At 43.7% G+C, this 22,383-nt stretch overlaps 2 protein-coding genes across 2 annotated transcripts in view; one reads left to right on the forward strand and one right to left on the reverse strand.

The window, feature by feature from the left end:
* LOC118367011 (aryl hydrocarbon receptor-like) overlaps window positions 1-12,655 on the forward strand; it is a 49,665-nt gene extending 37,010 nt beyond the window's left edge. The window contains exons 4-11 of the mRNA XM_035749932.1: window positions 956-1,045; window positions 2,179-2,314; window positions 3,023-3,159; window positions 3,464-3,666; window positions 3,974-4,083; window positions 6,187-6,328; window positions 7,298-8,987; window positions 10,963-12,655. Of these exons, the coding sequence (XP_035605825.1) occupies window positions 956-1,045; window positions 2,179-2,314; window positions 3,023-3,159; window positions 3,464-3,666; window positions 3,974-4,083; window positions 6,187-6,328; window positions 7,298-8,987; window positions 10,963-11,112 (2,658 nt within the window). The 3' untranslated portion in view covers window positions 11,113-12,655. The remainder of the gene's footprint in view (window positions 1-955; window positions 1,046-2,178; window positions 2,315-3,022; window positions 3,160-3,463; window positions 3,667-3,973; window positions 4,084-6,186; window positions 6,329-7,297; window positions 8,988-10,962) is intronic.
* Window positions 12,656-18,624: 5,969 nt separating this feature from the next.
* On the reverse strand, window positions 18,625-22,383 carry LOC118366485 (GTPase IMAP family member 8-like). Its single transcript, XM_035749110.2, has 4 exons — window positions 22,318-22,383; window positions 21,404-22,108; window positions 20,035-21,246; window positions 18,625-19,919 (listed from the first exon to the last, which is right to left on the reverse strand). Exons 1-4 carry the CDS (start codon window positions 22,343-22,345, stop codon window positions 19,597-19,599), a joined length of 2,268 nt encoding a protein of 755 aa, XP_035605003.1. The 5' UTR covers window positions 22,346-22,383; the 3' UTR covers window positions 18,625-19,596.

The raw sequence follows: 22,383 nt of genomic DNA on the forward strand, positions 1-22,383 counted from the left end.
TCAGCTAGTGTTAGTGTGTGTGTGTGTGTGTGTGTGTGTGTGTGTGTGTGTGTGTGTGTGTGTGTGTGTGTGTGTGTGTGTGTGTGTGTGTGTGTGTGTGTGTGTGTGTGTGTGTGTGTGTGTGTGTGTGTTGTCCTGGGTTTTTGTGTGAGTGTTAGCAGATCAGGTGATGGATGTACATGCTAATGTCTGTTTTGTTTTAATAAGGTAAATATGGTTATATGCCTGTTTGTAAGTCTGGTCACTAAATGTTCTTGTGTGCAAGGGCAAGGCAGTGTGTGTGATTAGTGGGGTGGAAACATGGGAGCAGCTGTTCCTGTTTGGGATAAAAACAAATGAGTGACTAATCTCTTATTCCTGATATTATTTGATTACCTCTAGTTCAGAACAACCCTGCCTTGCATACAGTATACTGACAACACCTCATCCTCTCTTAGGGTTTAGAGTGCAACGATCTCACTGTAGGATAGATACAAATGTGGGATCATAATTTGACCTATGTTGTCACAGCAAAATATTCCTGCAGGAAAAGGATTAGAAATTTTAGTCCGTAATGTTGCTTGATGGGTGGTTAGGCTATTAGCTGGCCAAAAGTAGGCTTCATGAAAAGTGCAATAACGTTAATATAATTGTGTGTTAGTGTAGGTTTTCTGTGAATTTATGTAAATCACAAAACTTATCTGCATTTCCTGCGGTGCTACAAAATTCTCAGCAACAGAAGAGTGATCAAATTAATATCCTACATCTGAATGACCACCACTACAGTCACATTTTTGCTAAAGTAATCAAAACACACAGCAGAATTCTGAATGAGATGCATGTTCTAACAGAACCCGGAGATATGAGAGGACTAAGGAAGGACTAAGAAAGGAGGACTAAGCCTAACAGAAGTTTAATAAGTGATCATTGTGTTGTCTAACAATTTTTCCTCATCTCGTGCATGTTTGACCTACAGGCTCTGAACGGCTTCATCCTGGTGGTCACAAATGATGGGACCATTTTTTACTCCTCTCACACCATCCAGGATTACCTGGGCTTCCACCAGGTACCGTACAGATTGTCCCCCCTCCCTTTCCGTAGCCCAGTGAAGGTTATATCCCTAAAACATGACCAGGTTGTTCTGTCTCTCAGCTCATTCATAATGGACAAGCAGGCATCTGGTGAGGCAGCTTGATCATCTTTGTGGTCTTGACTGAATAATAGCATTCATTCTCCAGCTGGGTAACCCCAGTGCAGCATTGGCATGCATGTTTGCAAACGTTAACGCATAATCCTCCATCGACACCTGGTCATCTCTGATCTAGGTTTTGATCATTAATTACATGCAATACGGACATCCAATGTTACCCTGTAGAACTGTAGAGGTTTTCCTTGTAGAGACAGTTGCCTATAGATGCTATGGTCTTGCAAAATAGATTTTATCTCAATGAGACTAACCTGTATAAACCTGTTTAAATGGACATAATATTAATTGGCATTATGGTTGTGGTTTGGGGTTGGGGGTTGCGTGCGGTGTCTGCTGCGATTTGTCGGGGGCCGTTGTCTGGGCTGTGGCCCCTGCCTGCTCAGTGTGTAGTCTTATTCTGCTCAGCAGGTCCACAGCGAGAAACTGGGAGAGACCAGTCTATTAATAGCATGACCTTTAGTGAAAAGAAACCACCAGCCATGGTAGTGGATAGTGGGCAGCAGCACTAGCCAGCACAACAGCGCCACAGACGCTGAAGAGTTGGATGGGAGGATGGAGGGATAGTAGAGGCACGAAGGATTGAAACAATTCTCACACATTATGCAGTCTACTGTATGAAATTCAGACCCTGGAGAAGTTCAGTACACACTGAGACACTGGGAATTCAACACACTCTTGGAGATACAGTATATCCCAGACTCTTTCACTATAGCGATGTTCCCATAACATCACTCCTTCAGTTTAGCAGTATAGTGTCCAAAGTTTCCTCAATGTAATTTGCATAAGGATGCCCTCAATGATGTAGATTTTGTGTGTCTGTATTGTGCATGCTTTCCATAATCTTTATTTGAACTGTCTTTATAATATGTATATTTCCAAAACCTTTATGTTGTTTGTCTCTATATAATCTACCAATCTTTGTCTCCCTACCCCCTCCTTCCTTCCTTCCTTCTCTCACTCCCTCTCCCTCCTGCCTCTCTCTCCTTCCACAGACTGATGTTATGCACCAGAGTGTGTATGAGTTGGTTCATACTGAGGACCAGCAGGAGCTGAGGAGTAACCTCCACTGGGCCCTCAACCCACCTGACATCGTGGCCCCTGTGACCCCACTGGGAGAGACCCCCTCAGGTGAAATCGTGCCTCAATGTTAGACCTCTATGAATACCCTCTTCATAATGCATTGGAAATGCCATTATAACACCTTGTAAACATCTATAACTAATAACTGCTCATAAACACCTAAAACCTTAGACCACGGGTTCTCCATCCTTGTTGCACATTTTTTTTGAGAAAGGCTCAGGCCACTGCACCAAACTACCTCTCCACTAGGGGTAATGCTGCAAGGTTTTCCTTCTGGTAGAGAGGACGCTGTCACATGGCATGCTAAGACTACATTAGCCTCTCGGGCTAATTACATAAGTGTATTTTCAACAGAGCTGGGAGAAGAGGACCACAGTCAGGTCAATAATTACTCCAGAGAGAGGCCACATACAGAACAGAACAGAACAAAAGCAGCACAGTTAGCAGTTTCAATGTGCTGAGAGATATTGAATAAAAGCTTTGTTTACTCATTTTTAGCTTTTTGTGTTGATGAATTCCTTTACAAACATAAAAATAATTATTATTTAATGAGATGAATAAGCAGTTTTATCAGTGATTACCTCAACTGTTTGTATTACCATTTTAGGGAAGTGGCACAGATTTGTTCTGTTTCTACTGTATGACTGAACTGTATACTGTAATCTTGAGGATCATTTCCAAGTATAGAGAAATAGGTGGTTAGAAGATTTTGATGGTAACGCCTGGTCTGAACATGTCATATCTTCTGACCCACAGATGCGGAGCCGGACAGCAGCACTACTGCCACTGTGACCTATAACCCTGAGCAGCTCCCCCCAGAGAACTCCTCTTTCCTGGAGAGGAACTTTGTGTGTCGCTTCCGATGCCTCCTGGACAATTCCTCTGGCTTCCTGGTAGGTGTTATTGCCACCCCAGCCATCAACCCGACCTAACACCCCTCACCCCAACCAAATACCTTCAATCCCCGAATAGTGTGTGTCTAACAGTCTTTTAGGCTCACCCAGAGTCAAGCTCACATTGAATTAGTGTGACATGTTAATACGTCACAATGCGATTTTGATGGATTAACATGGACGTCAGATTCAATTAAACATATTGTCAGATGGGCTTTGGACAGAGAATTAAACACACGGACAATCGAAGACGAAAATATACATAATGTCTTAAACAAATGTTTGCATTCTCCCACCCTGCCAGGCCCTAAGTCTGCAGGGCAGGCTGAAGTTCCTGCATGGTCAGAACCAGCGGCAGGATAACGGGGGCAAGGCGCCCCCCCAGCTGGCCCTGTTTGCCATCGCTACGCCCCTCCAGCCCCCCTCCATCCTGGAGATCAGGACCAAGAACATGATCTTCAGAACCAAACACAAGCTGGACTTCACCCCCATGGCATGTGACGCAAAGTACGCTCACTTTGACTTGCTCATTATCATGCTGATGTTGTGGCAGTTACAATCATTGAAATACATTTACATCTTACCCAGAGCGTATATTTTCGTACTGGTTTCCTGTGGGAATCGAACCCACAATCTTGGCATTGCAAGCGCCATGCTCTACCAACTGAGCCACATGGGACCAATAACTGGACTGATGTACAATAGTACTGAATAGACTGTCATTTGTCACAGTCATAATGTTATTGTAATGTAGCACTTGTTATCATATGAAGTGAAACCATGTTAATTGACATTATCCTTTGTCTTTTTGCAGGGGGAAAATTGTGCTTGGGTATACTGAAGCTGAACTTCGGGTGCGAGGTTCCGGCTATCAGTTTATCCATGCAGCGGATATGTTGTACTGTGCTGAGAACCATGTCCGAAGTAAGCCTCATGTCTATTATGTCTATCTATCATCAGGTTATTTAGGGGTTCAAGCTTTGAAAAAATACAAACATGGGAGTATTTATTTCGGATTGGTTTGAATTGGTTCTGTCCTCAAACATCAGTGAGGCCGGGTCTGACCAGGTCAAAGATGGTGGTCACAGAGTTCGGACAGCTTTCCCAAGTAATCCCAGTAGATTACGGAGCAGATTGAGCAAAGCCGCAGAGCCGATAGGATAGGCCCACAAATCCACTACATGAGCAGAGTACCAGCAATGATCCATTTACAGTGCCTTCAGAACGTATTCACACCCCTTGACCTTTTCCATATTTTGTTCTGTTACAAGCTCGGATAAAATCTATTTAATTGTAATTTTTTGTCAACGATCTACACAAAATACTCTGTAATGTCAGTGGAAGACAAAAAGTATAAGTATTCAACCTCATAAGACAATACATATTATAATCACCTTTCACAGTCTTTCTGGGTAAGTCTCTAAGAGCTCTGCACACCTAGACAGTACAATATTATCACATTATTCTTTTAAAAATTCTTCAAGCTCTGTTGGTTAGTTGTTTATCATTGCTAGACAGCCATTTATAAGTCTTGCCATAGATTTTCAAGCCGATTTAAGTAAAAACTGTAACTAGGCCACTCAGGGACATTCAATGTCATCTTGTTAAGCAACCCCAGTGTATATTTGTCCTTGTGTTTTGGGTTATTGTCCTACTGAATGGTATATTTGTCTCCCAGTGTCTGGTGGAAAGCAGACTGAACTAGGTTTCCCTCTAGGATTTTGCCTATGCTTAGCCTTATTCTGTTTCTTTTTATAAAAAAATATTCCCTTGTCCTTGTTGATGACAAGCATACCCATAACATGATGCAGCCACCACCATGCTTGAAAATATGAAGAGTAGTACTCAGTGATGTTCTGTGTTGGATTTGCCCCAAGCATAACATTTTGTATTCAGAACATAAAGTACATTTCTTCGCCAAATCTTTTGCCGTTTTCTTTAGTGCCTTATTGCCAACAGGATGCCTTGTTTTTTATTCTGTACAAGCTTCCTTCTTTTCACTCTGTCAATTAGATTAGTATTGTGTAGTAACTACAGTGTTGTTAATCCATCCTCAATTTTCTCCTATCACAGCCATTCAACTCTGTAACTGTTTTAAACTCACCATTGGCCTCATCGTGAAATTCCTGAGCGGTTTTCTTCCTCTCCAGCAACTAAGTTAGGAAGGTTGCCTGTATCTTTGTAGTGACTGGGTGTATTGATAAAACATCCAAAGTGTAATTAATAGCTTCACCATGCTCAAACGGATAATCAGTGTCTGCTTTAGGTGCCCTTCTTTGCGAGGCATTGGAAAACCTCCCTAGTCTTTGTGGTTGAATCTGTGTTTGAAATTCACTGCTCGACTCAGGGACCTTACAGACAATTGTATGTGTCGGGTACAGAGATTAGGTAGTCATTAAAATTATTTTAAACACTATTATTGCACACAGAGTGAGTCCATGCAAATTATTAGGTGACTTGTTAAGCACATTTTTACTCCTGAACTTATTTAGGCTTGCCATAACAAAGGGGTTGAATACTTATTGACATTTGAGCTTTGCATTTTTTATTAATTTGTAAACATTTCTAAAAATGTCCTATTTCACATTGTGTGGTTTTGTGTGTAGGCCAGTGACACAAAATCAAAATGTAATCCATTTTAAAAATCAGGCTGTAACACAACAAAATGTGGAAAAAGTCAAGGGGTGTGAATCATTTCTGAAGGCACTATAGCTACCAACACAGCCCCACACTTACATAGAAATATTACAGGGACTACCTAGCTACCTACTCTGCCTTCACATTGGAATTTTTCCTAGATTAGTTTCTTAAACAAATACATCTACCAACCATTGCTCCTTGCTAGAGCATAATCTTATGGCAATGATAAGGCAACGATAGCTAGCTAGATATGTATTTAGAATCATTAAGTAGAACAGAAGTAGAACTCTACCCATTGTCACTTCTGCAGAGTACTGTAGCTTTGACAAAATGTACTACTTACCATGTGTACGCCTCACTCTAAAAGAATGTGTCCTGTGGATTCAGTGATGAAGACAGGAGAGAGCGGTCTGACCGTGTTCAGACTCCTCACCAAGGACAACTGCTGGAAGTGGGTCCAGGCCAACGCCAGGCTAGTCTACAAGAATGGCAAACCAGACTACATCATCGCCACGCAGAGGCCTCTGATGTACGTGAACTCCCCTGGGCCCTGTCACATCCAGCCCCAAATACACACACTGTCTGGGAACAGTAGTTTTTCCGACTCAGGTCATATGGCCAGGAAATATTCACGGTCCTAATAGCTATAGGGACACAGTTATGACAAAGTTGTCACGAATCCCGCCGAAGATGGTGCCTCTTCCTGTTCGGGCGGTGCTCGTCGGTCATCGTCTGTGGGGGAGCTGGGGTGGATGTCGGGAGACCACTCCTCTCCCATCGCTCCATCCTCTCCATCATCAGGTCCATCGCCGAACCGATCCGATGGAGGACGGCTGTATGATGGAGAACACGCTCCTCCATCGATGGAAGATGGGTGGTCGCTGCTCGTGCTGACTCCATGGGTTTGGTGCGGGCTTCTGTCATGTACGTCTAGAAGTACTGGGTGGAGGAGTCAGGCGCAGAGAGCAGGGTAGTTGATATGTGGAATATTTATTCCCAAAAACTAGTGTCGGTCAACGCCACACACACGGGCGCAATAAGACCCAGTCCAAAACAACAGGACGAAAACGGTACGAGAACAAAATACTTCCACAGAAATCACACACATCAAATAACAAACCAAGCCCGCACAAAAGCCGGCGGGCCTACCGGGTTTAAATAGCCCAAAACCTAAACAGGAAACAGGTACAACTAATCAGACAAAACTAAATGAAAGAGAAAAGGGGATCGGTGGCAGCTAGAGCGCCGCCCAAACAGGAAGAGGCACCATCTCCGGCGGGATTCGTGACAATAGTTGTGTTTTTCTAATGTGACGAGAACACCAGACAACACAGATGGAGGAAGGGATTATCGTGTGTGTATGATCTCAGTGAGGCCATTTTCAGATCAGTTTCCATGCATGACCAATCATGTGGCGGTACAGTAACACGCCGTTTAAACAGTGGTGAATTCCGACCATGACAATCTCACAGGTGTTGTTTATTTTCTGTCCATCTAGGGAGGAGGAAGGGGGCGAGCACCTATGTAAACGATCCATGCACCTCCCCTTCACCTTCGCAACGGGAGAGGCCCTGCTCTACCAGTCTAACCACCCAATTGCACGCTTCAACGACGGTGCCCAGGGCTCTGAGAATAACGTCAGCAATTCCAAGAAGGGACGGACTGACAGGGTCTCCAGGGATGGCCTGGACCCAGGCTCCCTCTTGGGGGCGCTGATGAGTCAGGATAAGTCTGTGTACGTCTGCCAGCCGGCCCTGGAGCCCAAGCTGTCCTTACACAGCAGTCTGTTTGGGGACCGGGTCGGCCTCTCTGACTCCGACCCCACTGCTTTGCTCCAGGGCTGGGATGAGTCATCCAATGGTGTAGTGGGTCCGGGTCTTCCAGAGCCGGCGTCAAGCTTTGATCCACTGCTGGCGACCCTAGACTCCCTCTCCCTGGAGGGTCAGGGGGGTGTGGTGGACAGGGAAGGGGACAGAGGCAACGGGGAGGCCTGTTCCAATGGGGAGCTTTTTGGGGCTCTGGAGGGACTGGGGCTGAGCGCCGAGGACCTGGAGCTGCTGCTGCTGGACGAAAGGATGATCCAGGTGGAGATGGACCCTGAGCGGGTTCCTACCCTGGATGACCTGCTGACCAACGACGAAATCCTCTCCTACATCCACGACTCCCTGGAGGCAAAGACAGACGCGGCAGAGGACGGGGGCCAGGTGCCCTCCACTATCCCGGGTACAACTGCCCCAATAACGACGACAACAACAAAAAAGGCACCTGTTGAAAGTAATCCCACTTCTGCCACCAATGTGCACTCTCAATACCTTCTTCATAAGTCTTCCGTAGTGGGGCAGGCACCCATAGTTCAGCTTTCCCAGAAGATGCAGCAGTACCTCAGCATGCGACCAGGGGTGGTGGTCCAAGACTGGGCCCAGCATAACAATCACCTGCCCCATCCTGTGGTGCATGGACTCCAGGGGCAGAGTCAGCCCATACACAATGGACAATGGACATCCCAGCACATTCTAGCCAGTACAGGGGTCCCGGTTGACCACTGTCACACCCCCCAGTCTCTGTTCAATGGAATGGCGTCAGAGCCAGATGGGGATCTTCACCGGCGGCAAGCCGACCAGCACCAACACTACCTCCAGCAGCATCAACAGCAGGACATAGTCCAGAGCCAGCTCCCTCTGTGCCATGCCAAACAGCCGGACGCCAATCTCAACGGAGTGTATGGCATTCCAAACACACACACAGAGCATCACCCAGCTGGTAAACAGCAGTGGCAGGACTACAGCTACAGCCACCTTGGGGAAACCACCCTGAACAGCAACCCCTGCCTCAGCAATGGCCACATACCTCCCGTCACACAACCCACCGTAGACGCTTGTATGAATCTCACTATGGCTGATAATCCAGGCATGGATTATATCATCAACGAATGCTCGTATGGGGGGAACCAGGAGCAACAGGGGACAGAGGCCGCCGTTTCATCCTACCAGAGGATGAACCACAAGCAGCAGCAGGATCAGCTGCCTCCTCCCTTGGCTCAGGTGCTGTCCAGCCTCTCGCAGTGCCCTCCGCCAAACGCTACCCTGGAGCAGATCCTGGGGGTTGGACAGTCCTACAGACAGCTGCCCTCACTGGAGGCCTATGACATGGTAACCTCTGACATCCCTCACGACCCCAACCACAGTAAGGTGAGACCACAGTGATTATATATGAATATATTGTAATTCTATTCCTTTGGGTGAGAGCTCCTGACAGTGGCATTAGAGTTGATGGTAGGGCTAGGGATGGAAATGAGTTACATTTAGGGTTAAGGTAAGGTTATGGCTTTTTTTACTGTGAATGGTAGGGTTAAGGTTAGGGTTATGGGTCTCCTAATTGAATATGCACTGCCTAAGAGTTAGATGATTTACATAAGGGTTCATCAGTTTTTACATCTCTTCTCCAACCTTCATATTGATTTGAAGACCAGTGCATGATCCAGCAGAGGCTTTAGCTGGGACAATGGTCCCTAGCAGAGGGCCTCAGAGGCCATGACAGCTGGACAGTGGTAGACAAAGTTCTGAATCATCCCCCTAGTTGCTTTGGATTGTTTATTTTCAAATCAAATTTTATTTCTCACATGCGCCAAATACAACAGGTTTAGACCTTGCAGTGAAATGCTTACTTTACAAGCCCTTAACCAACAACGCTTTAAGAAGTTAAGAAAAGATAAGTAAAAAGTTAAAAAATAGATAAGTAAAACATAGAAAATAAAAGTAACAGATAATTAAACAACAGCAGTAAAACAACAAGTAAGGCTATATAAAGGGGGTACCGGTACAGAGTCAATGTGCGGGGGGCACCGGTTAGTTGAAGTAATTGAGGTAATATGTACATATAGGTAGAGTTAAAGTGACTATGCATAGATAATAAACAGAGTAGCAGCGTAGAAGAGGGGTCTGGGTAGCCCTTTGATTAGCTGTCCAGGAGTCTTATGGCTTGGGGGTAGAACCTGTTAAGGAGCCTTTTGGACCTAGACTTGGCGCTCCAGTACCGCTTGTCGTGCGGTAGCAGAGAGAACAGTATGACTAGGGTGGCAATTTTTTAGGGCTTTCCACTGACACCACCTAGTATAGAGGTCCTGGATGGCAGGAAGCTTGGCTCCAGTGATGTACTGGACCGTATGCACTACCTTCTTTAGCACTTTGCGGTCGGAGGAGAGTTTATTGTTAAATAATCGTAAGGAAGTGGGGACAAAATAATGATCTTATTGTTGACGAGAGTGAGGAGGAGTGAAAGTAGGAATCTGTCAAGGAACAGTTACCACCACTCATGTTGTGCCACTTGTTCTGTTTGTATGTTCAGGGTCACTAGTATGAATCTAAGATAAAAGGCCTTCTGGCCAGGTTTTCCTTTTTTTCCTGACCTACGAATTTGCTCTGCTACTGTACCATTGCCTAATAAAGACACACAGAGGCTCAGGCAAAGAGGGGGTGGGGATAGAGGCCAGCGGCAGGCTTTCAGTGATGCCTGTAGAAAAATCCAGTCAGCATTTTCAGTTCAAAGTGGATTGTCCCATTGTTTCTGATGGACAGAGAGTGGATACATTTGGAGCATTCATAACAGGGCCTATTGGGACATTGACTCTAGTTGGCATAGTACATCCGCCAGTGCAACAACATGAAAGAGACATACATACATCCCGTACTCTCTAATGCCCTACTGACCCCCTGGAACTGCAATTCAGACCGTGCATTGAATTAATGGAGACTTCTTGAAGGGAACTGACAAGTATGTGATCCCAGATTTGAGGCAAATTAGTCGGAAGTGACAGTGGTTATCCATAGTTCACACCAGGACAATTGCAATTCACGGCCACAATGTGTTTAGATAAATCATTACGATCACGATTAATTCAAGAATAACTTCAAGAATGAATACTGCGAATCACAATCTGGGTAAGGTAAAAATCATTTTTTAGATGTTTGATTTTTGATGGTATGATATTGAGAATGTATCTTTCAACAACTCTTGATTAAATCGGCAATACTTCTGACAATTCAGTCATAGCTATGGCATGTGTTAATCTGTTAATCAACCATCAACGGTCATATACTATTCACAAGCTGACATGCACTTTCCCGTCATTGTTTCCCTGTCTTCTTCTTCTTCCTCTTTTCTTAGATGGAAAATGGCTGCATTTTTAACGGGACCTACTCAGGAGGCTGTGTTCTGCCCAATGGGAATGGTGTGGTGCCCTCTAACGGCCAGCTACCCTGCCCTGACACTTTATCCAGCCTCCCTGATGCCCAGTCCTCAGGCTTTTACCTCTGACTGGGGACCACCAGGGGACACTGACTGACTGACTGACTCAAGGAGGGTCACAACCAACCATCCTACCACTGGACCAGCCTTGTACTGTACAACTAGTTGATAACATGGATCAAAAACAAGACGTAGGCCTAAATGTTTTCGGTACTTTTTGTTTTGTTTGATGTTTTATAATAACATAATTATCATTTGAGTCCTTTGTTTATAATATGCTGTCAGAGCGCTAAAGTTGAGTTTTAATACGCTTTTTTTTAAATAGCACAGAGAAGTAAGTGAGAGTCTTTTAACTGTTGTTTCTGTGTTTTTCATGTTTTAAAAAAAGCATTCTCTTTTTCCTCCCATTTGAAGTACAGCATGGTAATTGGTAGTCAAGGAGACACTACCTACCCCAGCATGTATAGATGCTAATGGCACCATCATCTTTATGATTTGTGACACATGACATCATCATCAGTGTTACGAGTTGTCATACAATAGGAATGTAACTTTCAAATGCAAAGGCCAATGCTCAAGTTTACTGTAATGGGTAATGTAATGAATTGTCTTAGAAAATGAGATACGTGATGTCAAGTAAAAAAAGGTTTAAAAAAGGTTTAGAATATCTGAATTTGGTCTAGAATATCCTGCACTTTATTTCAACCACCCACTGATGCTGATACGGAAGTCGGTCGGGGATACCAGGGTTATTTAGGTCCATTTTTTATTTGTATTTTTTACGTTTTAATATTTAAGGTGGCTGTTACTGATGTATGTTGGAGAATCTGTAACAATAATTGTCTTTTTTTGTAAAAAAATAAATGGTATTATATTTCAGGTGAGGGGTTGATGTCCTCACAGGCACATACACTTCTATACAATTGTCATAATAATATTTATTTCACTTGAATTATCCTTTTGATGTTGTCATTGACATCTTGTACCTCTGGGTTAGAGCTTGTCCAATACTAAAGTCAACTGTGACTGAACTAGCAGAAGACACTCATTTGACCTCAGTATTTATTTATTTTACAACAATTACGTTTTCATCAATTGTCATTCATGTCCTCTAACATACAATACATTAGAGGGTAACATCTTGGTGAGAGAGGAAGTATATTGTCAGAATCTATAGGTTTCCAACAACTATTCCGGTCTTAAGATGACGATCTAATGACAGTTCACTGACAGATTTGTAAACATTGAAAACCAAACGTGAGTATTATAAGGTCTCTTCTGGAAGTATACAATTTTGAATGTTTTATGTAAATAGTAAATGATTGGGAAGTAATGCTGGATAGAAGTATGTCATCATGAAGATGCTGAAAAGAGATTTCTCCCTGTAGTTGTTACAATAATTATTGTCATTATTATTGTTATCATTATGAGTTTTAAGTTGAAATGGGATACAAGTGGTTACATGTTTTCAGAATCAACTTGGTTACTTTCCCATTTCTTTTTTTTTTACTATGAAAATGTTTGATATATTTAACATGATTGATGTGACCTATTAACAATGTGATTTTTTTTAAAGTGTACATTAAAACAAACAATGGTTTTGAGAAATACAGGTATGTAATTAGGTTCTGTGTCATTTCACTTGTTTTAAGCACTATTTCTTTGAAAACACTGCTGCTACAACTCTTGTATTGACTCAGTTTTGATTGTACATATACTGTACTTACTCTCATGTCACTCTTCTGAGATTACAACATTGTGCCATAGTACTGACACTCAAGGGATTTAATGTTTTGAGAACTTTATTTGGTCTTTTACGTAGTCACATTGAATTGACATTAACATGCTAACAGGAGCAGGTGCAGATGTTATAATGATAGAAAATGGATACATTTTTACCCATGTCCTTTGACTGCTTTTTTGAAATGTATCCCTTTGGTCCTTTGAAATAAAGGACTTCTGCAATCACATTGAAACTTGAATAATATTACTATTATTTGGCAAATGTGTTCAAGTGAGATTTATCTTTAACAAGGCATATTTATTTGAAGTGTCTTTGGGTCCAACCACCGTGGCCAATGGAGAGTTAAATTAATAGCATGAATCCCATCAGAGAGGGAGACTAAAATACAGTATCTCTTTATGATGGTTTGAACTTTGGCACTGGCTCTACCGCATTAGTACTTTAGAAATATTCACACAGGCTTTAAAAGGGATAGCCTGTTCACTGTTCTCTCCTCCATACTGACACATATTGCTTCTTTGACTAGACTGCTCTCTCTCTCTCTCTCTCTGCTTCTTAATGGGATTTCAGAGTAGGCCACGGCTGCTTTTTTCATCCTCATACCCCAGGCCGAAAACCAGACATGGTAAGGCTGAGTAGAAGCCTTTTTATTTTAGAAAGATGGCTCTAGTCCTCTTTAATTATTTTGGTAAAATAAAAGTTTTGCTTTTGACATCACTGACGTTGTGAAAAAAGCAGACTACTGTATTTGAGCTTGATGCTTTCTTTTTGTATGTTTGTTTTATCTTTCTGTGCACAGTAGTCTCTATAGCCTGTGGCTTGGCTGGGGCTTTTGAAAAGAGAAGAGGTACAGTTGGGCTAGCTGAGGAGGCTTCTGTCGGTGCTGTTTCAGTAGTCTCTGTAGCCTGTGGCGTGGCTGGGGCTTTTGAAAAGAGAAGATATACATTTGGGTTAGCTGAGGATGCTCCTGTCGGTGCTGTTTCAGCCTTAATAGTGGAGTGACCCAGACTGAGCAGCCTCGTCTCAGCCCACAGAGCTTACCGTAATGCTTTGTGACCAGAGGGGAACACAGGCCGTGTGGGTTGAGAGGGGAAGAGGGAGAGGAGGGGAAGAGGAACAGTCACAATATTTTGATGGTCCTTACACCATGGTTACGCTTCAGCGTGCTGTGTCTCCATCATACTCCTTCCCCCAGGTTATTGACTGAGCAACAGAGATCACATAGGACTTATGCCCTAACCTTTCATAATTCACAAGGAACAGCTTGTCTATACAAAATGAACAATGTGTACATTACGATATATATTTAGGGGCGGAAGCCACCTCTCTGTCACTTTCACCACATACAATTTAAATCTCTCGCTCTCACTCTCTCTTAGGCTTATTAAGCTACTCAACAAACAGCAAACTTAAGGAACTCTTCGAAAAATGTTTCATAGTATTGGATGGTGTGACCCAAAGCAAAATGCTGACATCACCACTGTGCCATTGCAACTGTATAGTGCAGAGCCTACAGATAACGCGAGGGAAAGTGACAAGGAAAAGGCCCATAATAAGAGCAGAGGGGTGCAGTGATTATAATCCATGCATCCTGTGGCTTTCTGACATATGGCCAAGGGAAAAAACGTCCTCAATTTGTCTTATTTTTCAATTGAAAGGGTATATGTTTCGGTTGTTTTAGGCATATGTCAACGAGAGGCGGAGTGGACGTCACTTTGAATCTGATGATGACTAGCTGAGGGGAGAGGGGTCTTTCCGCTCTCGACCTATAAGATAAGAAACATTCAGACATGACCCATCTCATCCTATTTCGAAATAACAAGGCAAAAAAGCAACCAACATGACCAAGTGTGCCCAAGGGACATTGTTATGGATATAATGCTCCATTTAGAGATATGATCTTTGTCAGGCTCGGCTGGCTAAAGGGAAGGCAGATATATTGAGATAATGACCGCCCAATTAGCTTGGCTGTCCTGCAGACTGAGGGCCAGGGACGAGTGAATCATCACCCAAATACATCCTGTTCTGTTCAGTTCCCACTCACAACGGCTGAAGAGTGTCATTGTGGGATGTTTATTGGCATTGATATCCAGCCCGGAAAAAACGGGGTCCTACGTAGCTGGAGCATACGTCACAGTGTAGTCTGTGTTTAAAAGAGGGCTAGAACCTCTGTAGAAAGGAAGATTAAGACCAATGTAAAAGAGGATGAAAGGCACACAGATTCGATCTCTCCAATTCACCAGTTGACAGTTTCTTGATCTTCAGGTGAGGGTGGTTTAGGGAAGTGGGAAATAGTATTTTCTGAAATGAGCCACTGGCCCTTTAAGAGTCGCTCCAAAATCTTCTGAAACCGGAACCTGGTGCTTTAAGAGTCCACATCGGGTTGGGGAGAATGTTCTTATTGCGCAATCCTTATATTGTCCACAGTGTCCAATAGGATCTACACGTCCACACTAGCAGGTCAATTTCTCTACCACCACTAAGCCTGCTTAGACAGGGAGACAGAAGTTGAATGTAGCCTACTCGCTTGTGATTTCACTCCCCTCTTATCACAGCACCTGTCCAGTCGCAATATAACCTACTGCTCTCATTGACATCCAAAACATTGTGTAAAACAAGCAAGCTCCTCCAGAGATTAAAAGGTTTAAAAAGGATTAAAATCAATTGTCCATCAAGGCACTACCCCATGAATGAGTGCCGAGTTCCTCCGTTCTCTACATCGAGAACCTAGTACCAGAAATACTGCCGGACTACCAACCAATGACAGCCAGGTGAGTCTATTGCAAAGAGGACACTCCCATCGTGGCCGGCGCCGCTGCACATTCTGCACAAGGGCAATAAGCGGGTGAATCAGCCTTAGCTGTGTTTCATGAAAACATGGTTCACACTTGAATGGGAAAAGAAAAAGAGTTTCAGTTGCACTCCGCGATGGGTTGTCGTGCTGACCAACCTTACTGACCTGCAATATCGGGCAGGCATCACCCTTAGATTGGTCCTCGTGGACCTTCTTTGTTGGTCCTCTGTCCTCGACTCTCCTCGGCCCTATTGTGTAGGGATTGTTTGATCCACCCTTTCATGCACCTCTCCTAGAGGGTCAGGTTGAGACCTGGGTGCTGGCACCCTTTCAGGCATCTCTCCTGGAGGCTCAGGTTGAGACCTGGGTGCTGGCACCCTTTCAGGCACCTCCCCTGGAGGTTCCGTGGGTGCTGGCGTCTTCTGTGGCGCCAGCATCCACGGCACAACAGGGTAAGGGCATGTTCTCAAATTATTCCTGTGAGTTGTCCGTTCTGGTCCTTCCTGTCCTTCAGGCCTAATTCTGTACACGGGGTCATCTGGGAATAAGGGGGCAACTATTACAAAGCGTTCTGGTCTCCATCTTGGGGCCAACTTACCCTGAGCCCTCCAACTAAAGTTTCTCAGTGTCTCTCTCTCTCTCCTGGGAGTAGAGGCAATACCTTGGCTCATCTGTCGCGTCAGTATTAGTCTCTGTCTTGTCTTTGTTCTGCTTGTTTTGCTACAGTTTCATAGGCCCGCTGAAGCTTCTTGTGTTACCCCTGGTCGGTAAGGTTGTCTCCCATTACCATGTCCACTGGGAGACAGGCATGCCTGCCAAACATCACACAGAAAGGAGACAGACTAGTGGAGTCATTTTGTAAGCATTTCACTGTAAGCTCTACACCCGTTGTATTTGGCGCATGTGACAAATACAATTCGATTTGATTTGATTAACACTGTTGTTGTAAGCATGTGTCAGCTCAGGGAGTTTCTACACCCAGTGGGTATGTTCTTCCTCCTCTAGTGAACTTGAAAGGGACAATAGCGTGTGGTTAAATGTTTCTACTGGCTCATTACCTTGTGGCCAGTAGGGTGTGGCTCCATACATCTTACTCAGTTTGGCAACATTGGCTGACTCAAAAGTTGCTCCTTATGCATATTACATAGCTCCTCGGTCTGAGTGAATGTGCTCAGGACATCCGAGAAGCTGTATTACATGCTGCCATAATGCCTTAACAGTGAAACTAGCAGTCTGATTTCTGATGGGCACCACCCATGCAAACCCGAGAGAACACATCCACCATGACCAGATTATATGGGTGCGTGTCTCCTGGTCACCCTAATGACTGGTAATTAATAGCAAGAACCTCTAGAGGATGACAGGTGACAGTAGAAACCAAAGGGGCTCTTACCTCTGGTCTTGCTTTTCGTGATAGACAGTGTCTGCAGTTGTGAATTTGTCAGAAACAGGCTGTGTTAGGCCCAATAGTTCAAATTTGAAAGAACTATAGTTCTTGTCATTGCGCTCAATGGGAGATAGGGTTCAGCTTGCACAGGCTATGATATGCTCTGTGCCCTGGTGTCTGAGAAAGGACAGCACCTACTGTGAGCCTCCCAGACTAGCATCTGCCTACAGTTTGAATGTTAAGGAGAAGTCAGCAAATGCTAGAATAGGGGCACTCACCAGCATTCACTTGAGCTCCTCAAAGGCCCTCTGATAGGTGTCAGTCCACTCAACCAGGTGGTTCTTCTTTCCCAGCTGCCTGGTCCGAGTCAGTAAAGTATTGAGAGGGGCTGCGAGGCCTGTGGGGAGATGCAACTCGGAGAAAAAACACACACACTGAAATCCATTTACATGCACGCTGTCAGTCAACTCGTAGAAAAAAATAAGCATTTTAAATGCTAAATAAGCATTTTTAAAAATGAAAACATGGTTTTCAACATGGTTGAATGGGAAAAGAAAAGTTGTTTCAGTCGCACTCCGCGACAAATATACTGATGGAACACTGCAACATCGATGTCACTGGAGATTATTCAACAGACATTTACCATTGAATTAACTTGATCTCATGTCATTGCAATATTTGATATTTGTCTAACAGCTGGATTTTGGAAAGATGAATTATGACTTGGAGTGACCTGACTTGTCAAAATTATGACATTAGCTGGTCAAAATAATGACTGCAGTGATGCAGAAAGACCAAATCGATGAAGTTTAGGCAAGGATTCAACCTGGTTAATTAAAAAAAGAAAAGGATTGAACCTTTATTTAAGGTCCAAGCTATTATTATTCACCAGACAGGTTAGGAGGAGTTAAAGCAGAAATAGTGGTCCCTGGTCAACAGCCTGCTTTTCTCTAAACAAAGGTTTGGTCAGCAAATCCGATCCTTGGGAGGGGTTGAGTTTTCCCAGAACTGCTTACGTATTCTGTTTTCAATTACAGCGATGTTGTTGCGCCTGTGTTGATGTTGCTGATATAAATATTTAATCATCGTGACCTTTCGTCATAGTTGACCTCTGGCGGTATTCCATTTCTCCGCTCACGTTTTTTCTCCTCCCGTCTACCTTGCTCCTTCCCTTCTTCCCTCTTTCCCTCCATCCACTCCTCCTGCACTGAAACGTGGATCTCGTTACACAATCTCGATCTGACTAGTTCTAAGCGAGGGATTCTGGGGGAGGACAAATACCTGGAGGCCAGGCCTATGTAGCTGGATATGGTTGATTATGACCCCCTCTAGCCAGTCACAGGCTCATTGGTTAGATGCGAGTCCTGTGCGCTCTCACTCTTTACGAAGACTAATTTTGCGAGCATCAGCACTGAACTAACTGGTCTAAATGGTACAATGCTCCAAAGCCCCCATGGGGTGGGAGCATTGTAAACCGAAATTAAGCCGAAATTACTGGTGTCCGAGTCAGCATAATGTTTGTCTTTCTGAATACATTGAAGTGTATCTGTCGCTACAATGGGAGTGGGATTGTTAAATTGTCATAGTGAGACCCAGTAGTAAATATTAATCAACCATTAATTTCATATCCAATCGCAAAACATAGTCAGTTGAAACTGAGATTATCATCTTTATTCCTACCCCATCCATTACAATTCTCTATAGATGATTATACATTATAATGGTCAATACAGACATATTGCTATGCATCCGAAGCCTCTGTGAGAACAATACTCAGATACCAAGTTCAGATACAGGAATTCTTTACTGTCTCAATATAGAGTAATTTGATTGCAGCAGTATAAATACAAAAGACATAAAAGTATACGACAAATCAGGTAAACAAAATCATTAAAAAACGTGGGCAATTGATGAAAGATAACCTTAGCGCCACGGTCTATGAAAAGTTCTGGAATGTCACCCAAAGTAATTAGGAAACCATATGTAATTTGGGCAAACTATCACCTCATTCAAAGACGTTAGTTGCTCCTTTTACCTTTTACCGGTCTCCCTAAAACTCTTTACAGAACTACTATTCTGCTTCTCAAACAGATTCTACAGTGTGCTGGGTCAACTGTTCAAATCAAATCTGGTCACATACACATGGTCAGCAGGTGTTAATGCAAGTGTAGCGAAATGCTTGTTTCAATGGTTAACTTAAGGATCGACCACCTTTTGTTCAATTTTTGCAAGAGAAAGGCCATGATGTATTATTCCAGCCCAGGTTCAAATTAGATTTCGTCCACTAGATGGCAGCAGTGTATGCGCAAAGTTTTAGACTGATCCAAGGAACCATTGTATTTCTGTTCAAAATGTTGTATCAAGACTGCTCAGATATGCCTTATTTGCTTATTAATAACTTTTCATGTTCAAAACTGTGGACTCTCCTTTAACAATAGCATGGTATTATTTCACTGTAATAGCTACTGTAAATTGGACAGTGCAGTTAGATGAACAAGAATTTAAGCTTTTTGCCAATATCAGATATGTCTATGTCCTGGGAAATGTTCTTGTTACTTACAACCTCATGCTAATTGCATTAGCCTACGTTAGCTCAAATGTCTCGCTAGGGACCCACCAATCCTGATTTTATTTTTTTATTAAATAGGGGCATTCAGGGGAATCAGACCCCACTTTCTTATCTCTGGCCTCTTCCTCTTGTATCAGTAAACTCCCCAGCAGAACCCCTGCTGCAGCCCCTATAGTAGTCCCTGTGGCTGCACTTAGTGGTGCCCTCACAGAGCCAGCCATGGCCCCAACCACTGCCCCCAGTACTGCTGCCCCAATCTTCAACCATGGTGCTTCTCTCTGTTCATCTCCAACTCTCTGCTCTCGTCCTGCTGTGTCCCTCTGCCTCTTACCATCCTTCCGTGACAACATCTGTGTCTTTCTCAAATGTCTATGTTGAGTCTCTGTAAAAGAGAGTGCATGCATTATGATTTAGCATGAACAACAACCATATTTTACCATATTTTACTACATTTATAGCTAAATGAGATCTGATATAGAGGCAGTTAACGCACTCACTTAGATAAGAGTTGTCCACCATGTCCGCGGGTGCTGTAGATTCCACTCTGTGTAGTTGTATTCGATCCTCCTTAATCTTCACATGGTTGATCATGTCTTCTCTCACTTTATTCTGCTGCTTAAGCTCCACTACATCTCTCTCTAGCATTGATAGCTCCACCTCTTTCATTTCATACCTTTGTTTATTCTCTTGTAACTCCTTCTGTATCTCAACAATCATGGCATTCAACTCCTCTTCTCTTTCAGACTTTCTCTTTTCCAGGTTTTCTATCTTGTCTCTCAGTTCTTTACTTTCTCTTTCATGCTTCCTCTCCATCTGATCCAATGCTCTGTCTTTCTCCACACACATTTGTTTGAGGGATTCCTTCTCTCTTTCGTACTCCAAATGTCTGTCTTCTATCTCCTTTTCTCTCATTGTGTTTCTCTGCTCCATCTCTTTCAACATTCCATCTTTCTCCTCATATCGCTTATCTATTTCCTCTACTTTCCTCTCTTCCTCTTCAATCATCCTTTTAAGCTTGTCATTCTCCCTCTCTTCCTCCTCTAGTCTTCCCCCAATCTCCTCAGAGCTTTTTGTCAACTTCTTTTTGCTTTCCCTGAGCTCCCAGTACATTTTGAGCCAGTGTTCACCATCGTTTCCCATCACTGTCTCCTCAATTTTCTCCAGAAGTTCTGTGACCTGAGGGCCTCCAGCCGGGCTTGTGTTATCAAAGACATGGTACCTGTTGCTACATTTATCGACAAGCCACTGAAGGGCAGGCCATCTCTCGATGTGAAGTTCGATGGCTGTGTCGCCAAGCTTGTCTCCCCAGGTGAACAACACTATAGCTTGACTCCAGACTGACCGACCAATCAGATTCAGTTTTTCTTCTGCTCTTGACCTGTCTGTCCCTGTGAATGTTTCGTCACAGCGTACGACCACGAGGACAGCGTGCGGCTCAGGAGCACAAAGAGATGCACCTTGGGTAATCTCAATTCTTACCACTTCAGGAGTGTCCTCAGTGCAGTATCGCCCATGCCACCCGGGTGTGTCCACCACTGTGACTTGTCTTACGGTGATGTCACCCTGTCTTTTCACACTGTGTGAAGTCGTGTGTCCAGCCTCAAAGGTTTTCTTACCCAGGATGCTATTTCCAGATGAGCTCTTCCCAACCAATCGAGGTCCCACTATCATGATTCTCTGTTCAGCTTCAGATAGTTGGTGGGACTTACCTAAATGGGAGATATTTATTTTAGATTACAATCTATTTGCATGATTTCAGATATGGTACCAAACCAATTCAAATGTAAGGGTAAAGTTTTGGGGAAATCATTTGGTAGAAAAAAATATATATATGCAGTATATATTTTGAATTTGTCCGATCCTCACCCCTGAGCAGAGATCTGAGTGTTTCCCTCTGTCTCTGAACCTTCATCCGTCTCAAACTCGCCCTCTTCTCCTCTGCCATCCTCTTAACTTCAATTGCCATTGAAAACCTCTCATTCATGACAACATAAGCAGGACCACCTGCCACCATTTCATCTATCTTCCTCAGCAGCTCTGGGACCTGAGTGACATCATTGCCCCATGTGTTGGCCCTAGTGTTTAAAGCATGGTACCTATGCCCACACTTCTCCACCATCTCCTGGAGAAACCCATGTCTCACTATGTGTTCCTCTAGTGACATTCCCCTGAGTTTCTCACATTGGGTAAACACTACCATCATGTGTCTCCAGAGTATGTGGTTGAGAAGGTTGAGGGGGCCCTCTACTGTCCATTCCCTGCCTTTGCGTGAGTTCAAAGGGATGACCATGAGGAAGGCATGGGGACCTGGTTGACACATGGATATGCTGTCTTCTATGTTACGGTGAACAAGGAGAGGGTCCTGCACAGAGTACTGGATGCATCTGTCTGATGTGTTGACCACAGTGACCTGCCGGCCATCCACTAGACTCTGTCTCCTCACACACATCTCCACATCCCTCCTGGTGTCAAACAGCTTCCTGTCCAGGATGGTGTTTCCTGTTTGACTCTTCTCCAGCCAATCCCTCCCCAGGAGGATGATTCTCAGCTCGGGGAGAGTACGCTGGTCCCCTATTAGAGAAAAGAGTACATGTTTTATAAAATATAACAGAATTTAATTTAGGCATTACAGTATTAACACATTTCCAATATATGACCAACATTTTAGCTAGAATCAACATAACATATGACTATTGATAACGAGGCCTATATACTGTAAATAAAATGTGATAAAACTATAAGCAATGCACTGAAAAGGTAGATATAACTCAATAACTGACCATTCTGTCTCTTTGCTCTGGAAGCCATTTAGTACCTCTCTCTCTCTCTCTCTCTTTCTCCCTTTG

Source organism: Oncorhynchus keta, chromosome 34, assembly GCF_023373465.1.
Source record: "Oncorhynchus keta strain PuntledgeMale-10-30-2019 chromosome 34, Oket_V2, whole genome shotgun sequence".
Lineage (NCBI taxonomy): Eukaryota > Metazoa > Chordata > Actinopteri > Salmoniformes > Salmonidae > Oncorhynchus > Oncorhynchus keta.

What these genes read in the sequence shown, in the direction of transcription:
- LOC118366485 (XM_035749110.2), bottom strand. Translation starts at nt 22,345, where the DNA reads ATGGCTTCCAGAGCAAAGAGACAGAATG. An exon ending in ACTCAGATCTCTGCTCAGGG is followed by an intron (nt 21,247 to 21,403) that starts GTGAGGATCGGA and finishes TCTCCCATTTAG; the next exon opens with GTAAGTCCCACCAACTATCT. An exon ending in GGTGGACAACTCTTATCTAA is followed by an intron (nt 19,920 to 20,034) that starts GTGAGTGCGTTA and finishes TCTCTTTTACAG; the next exon opens with AGACTCAACATAGACATTTG.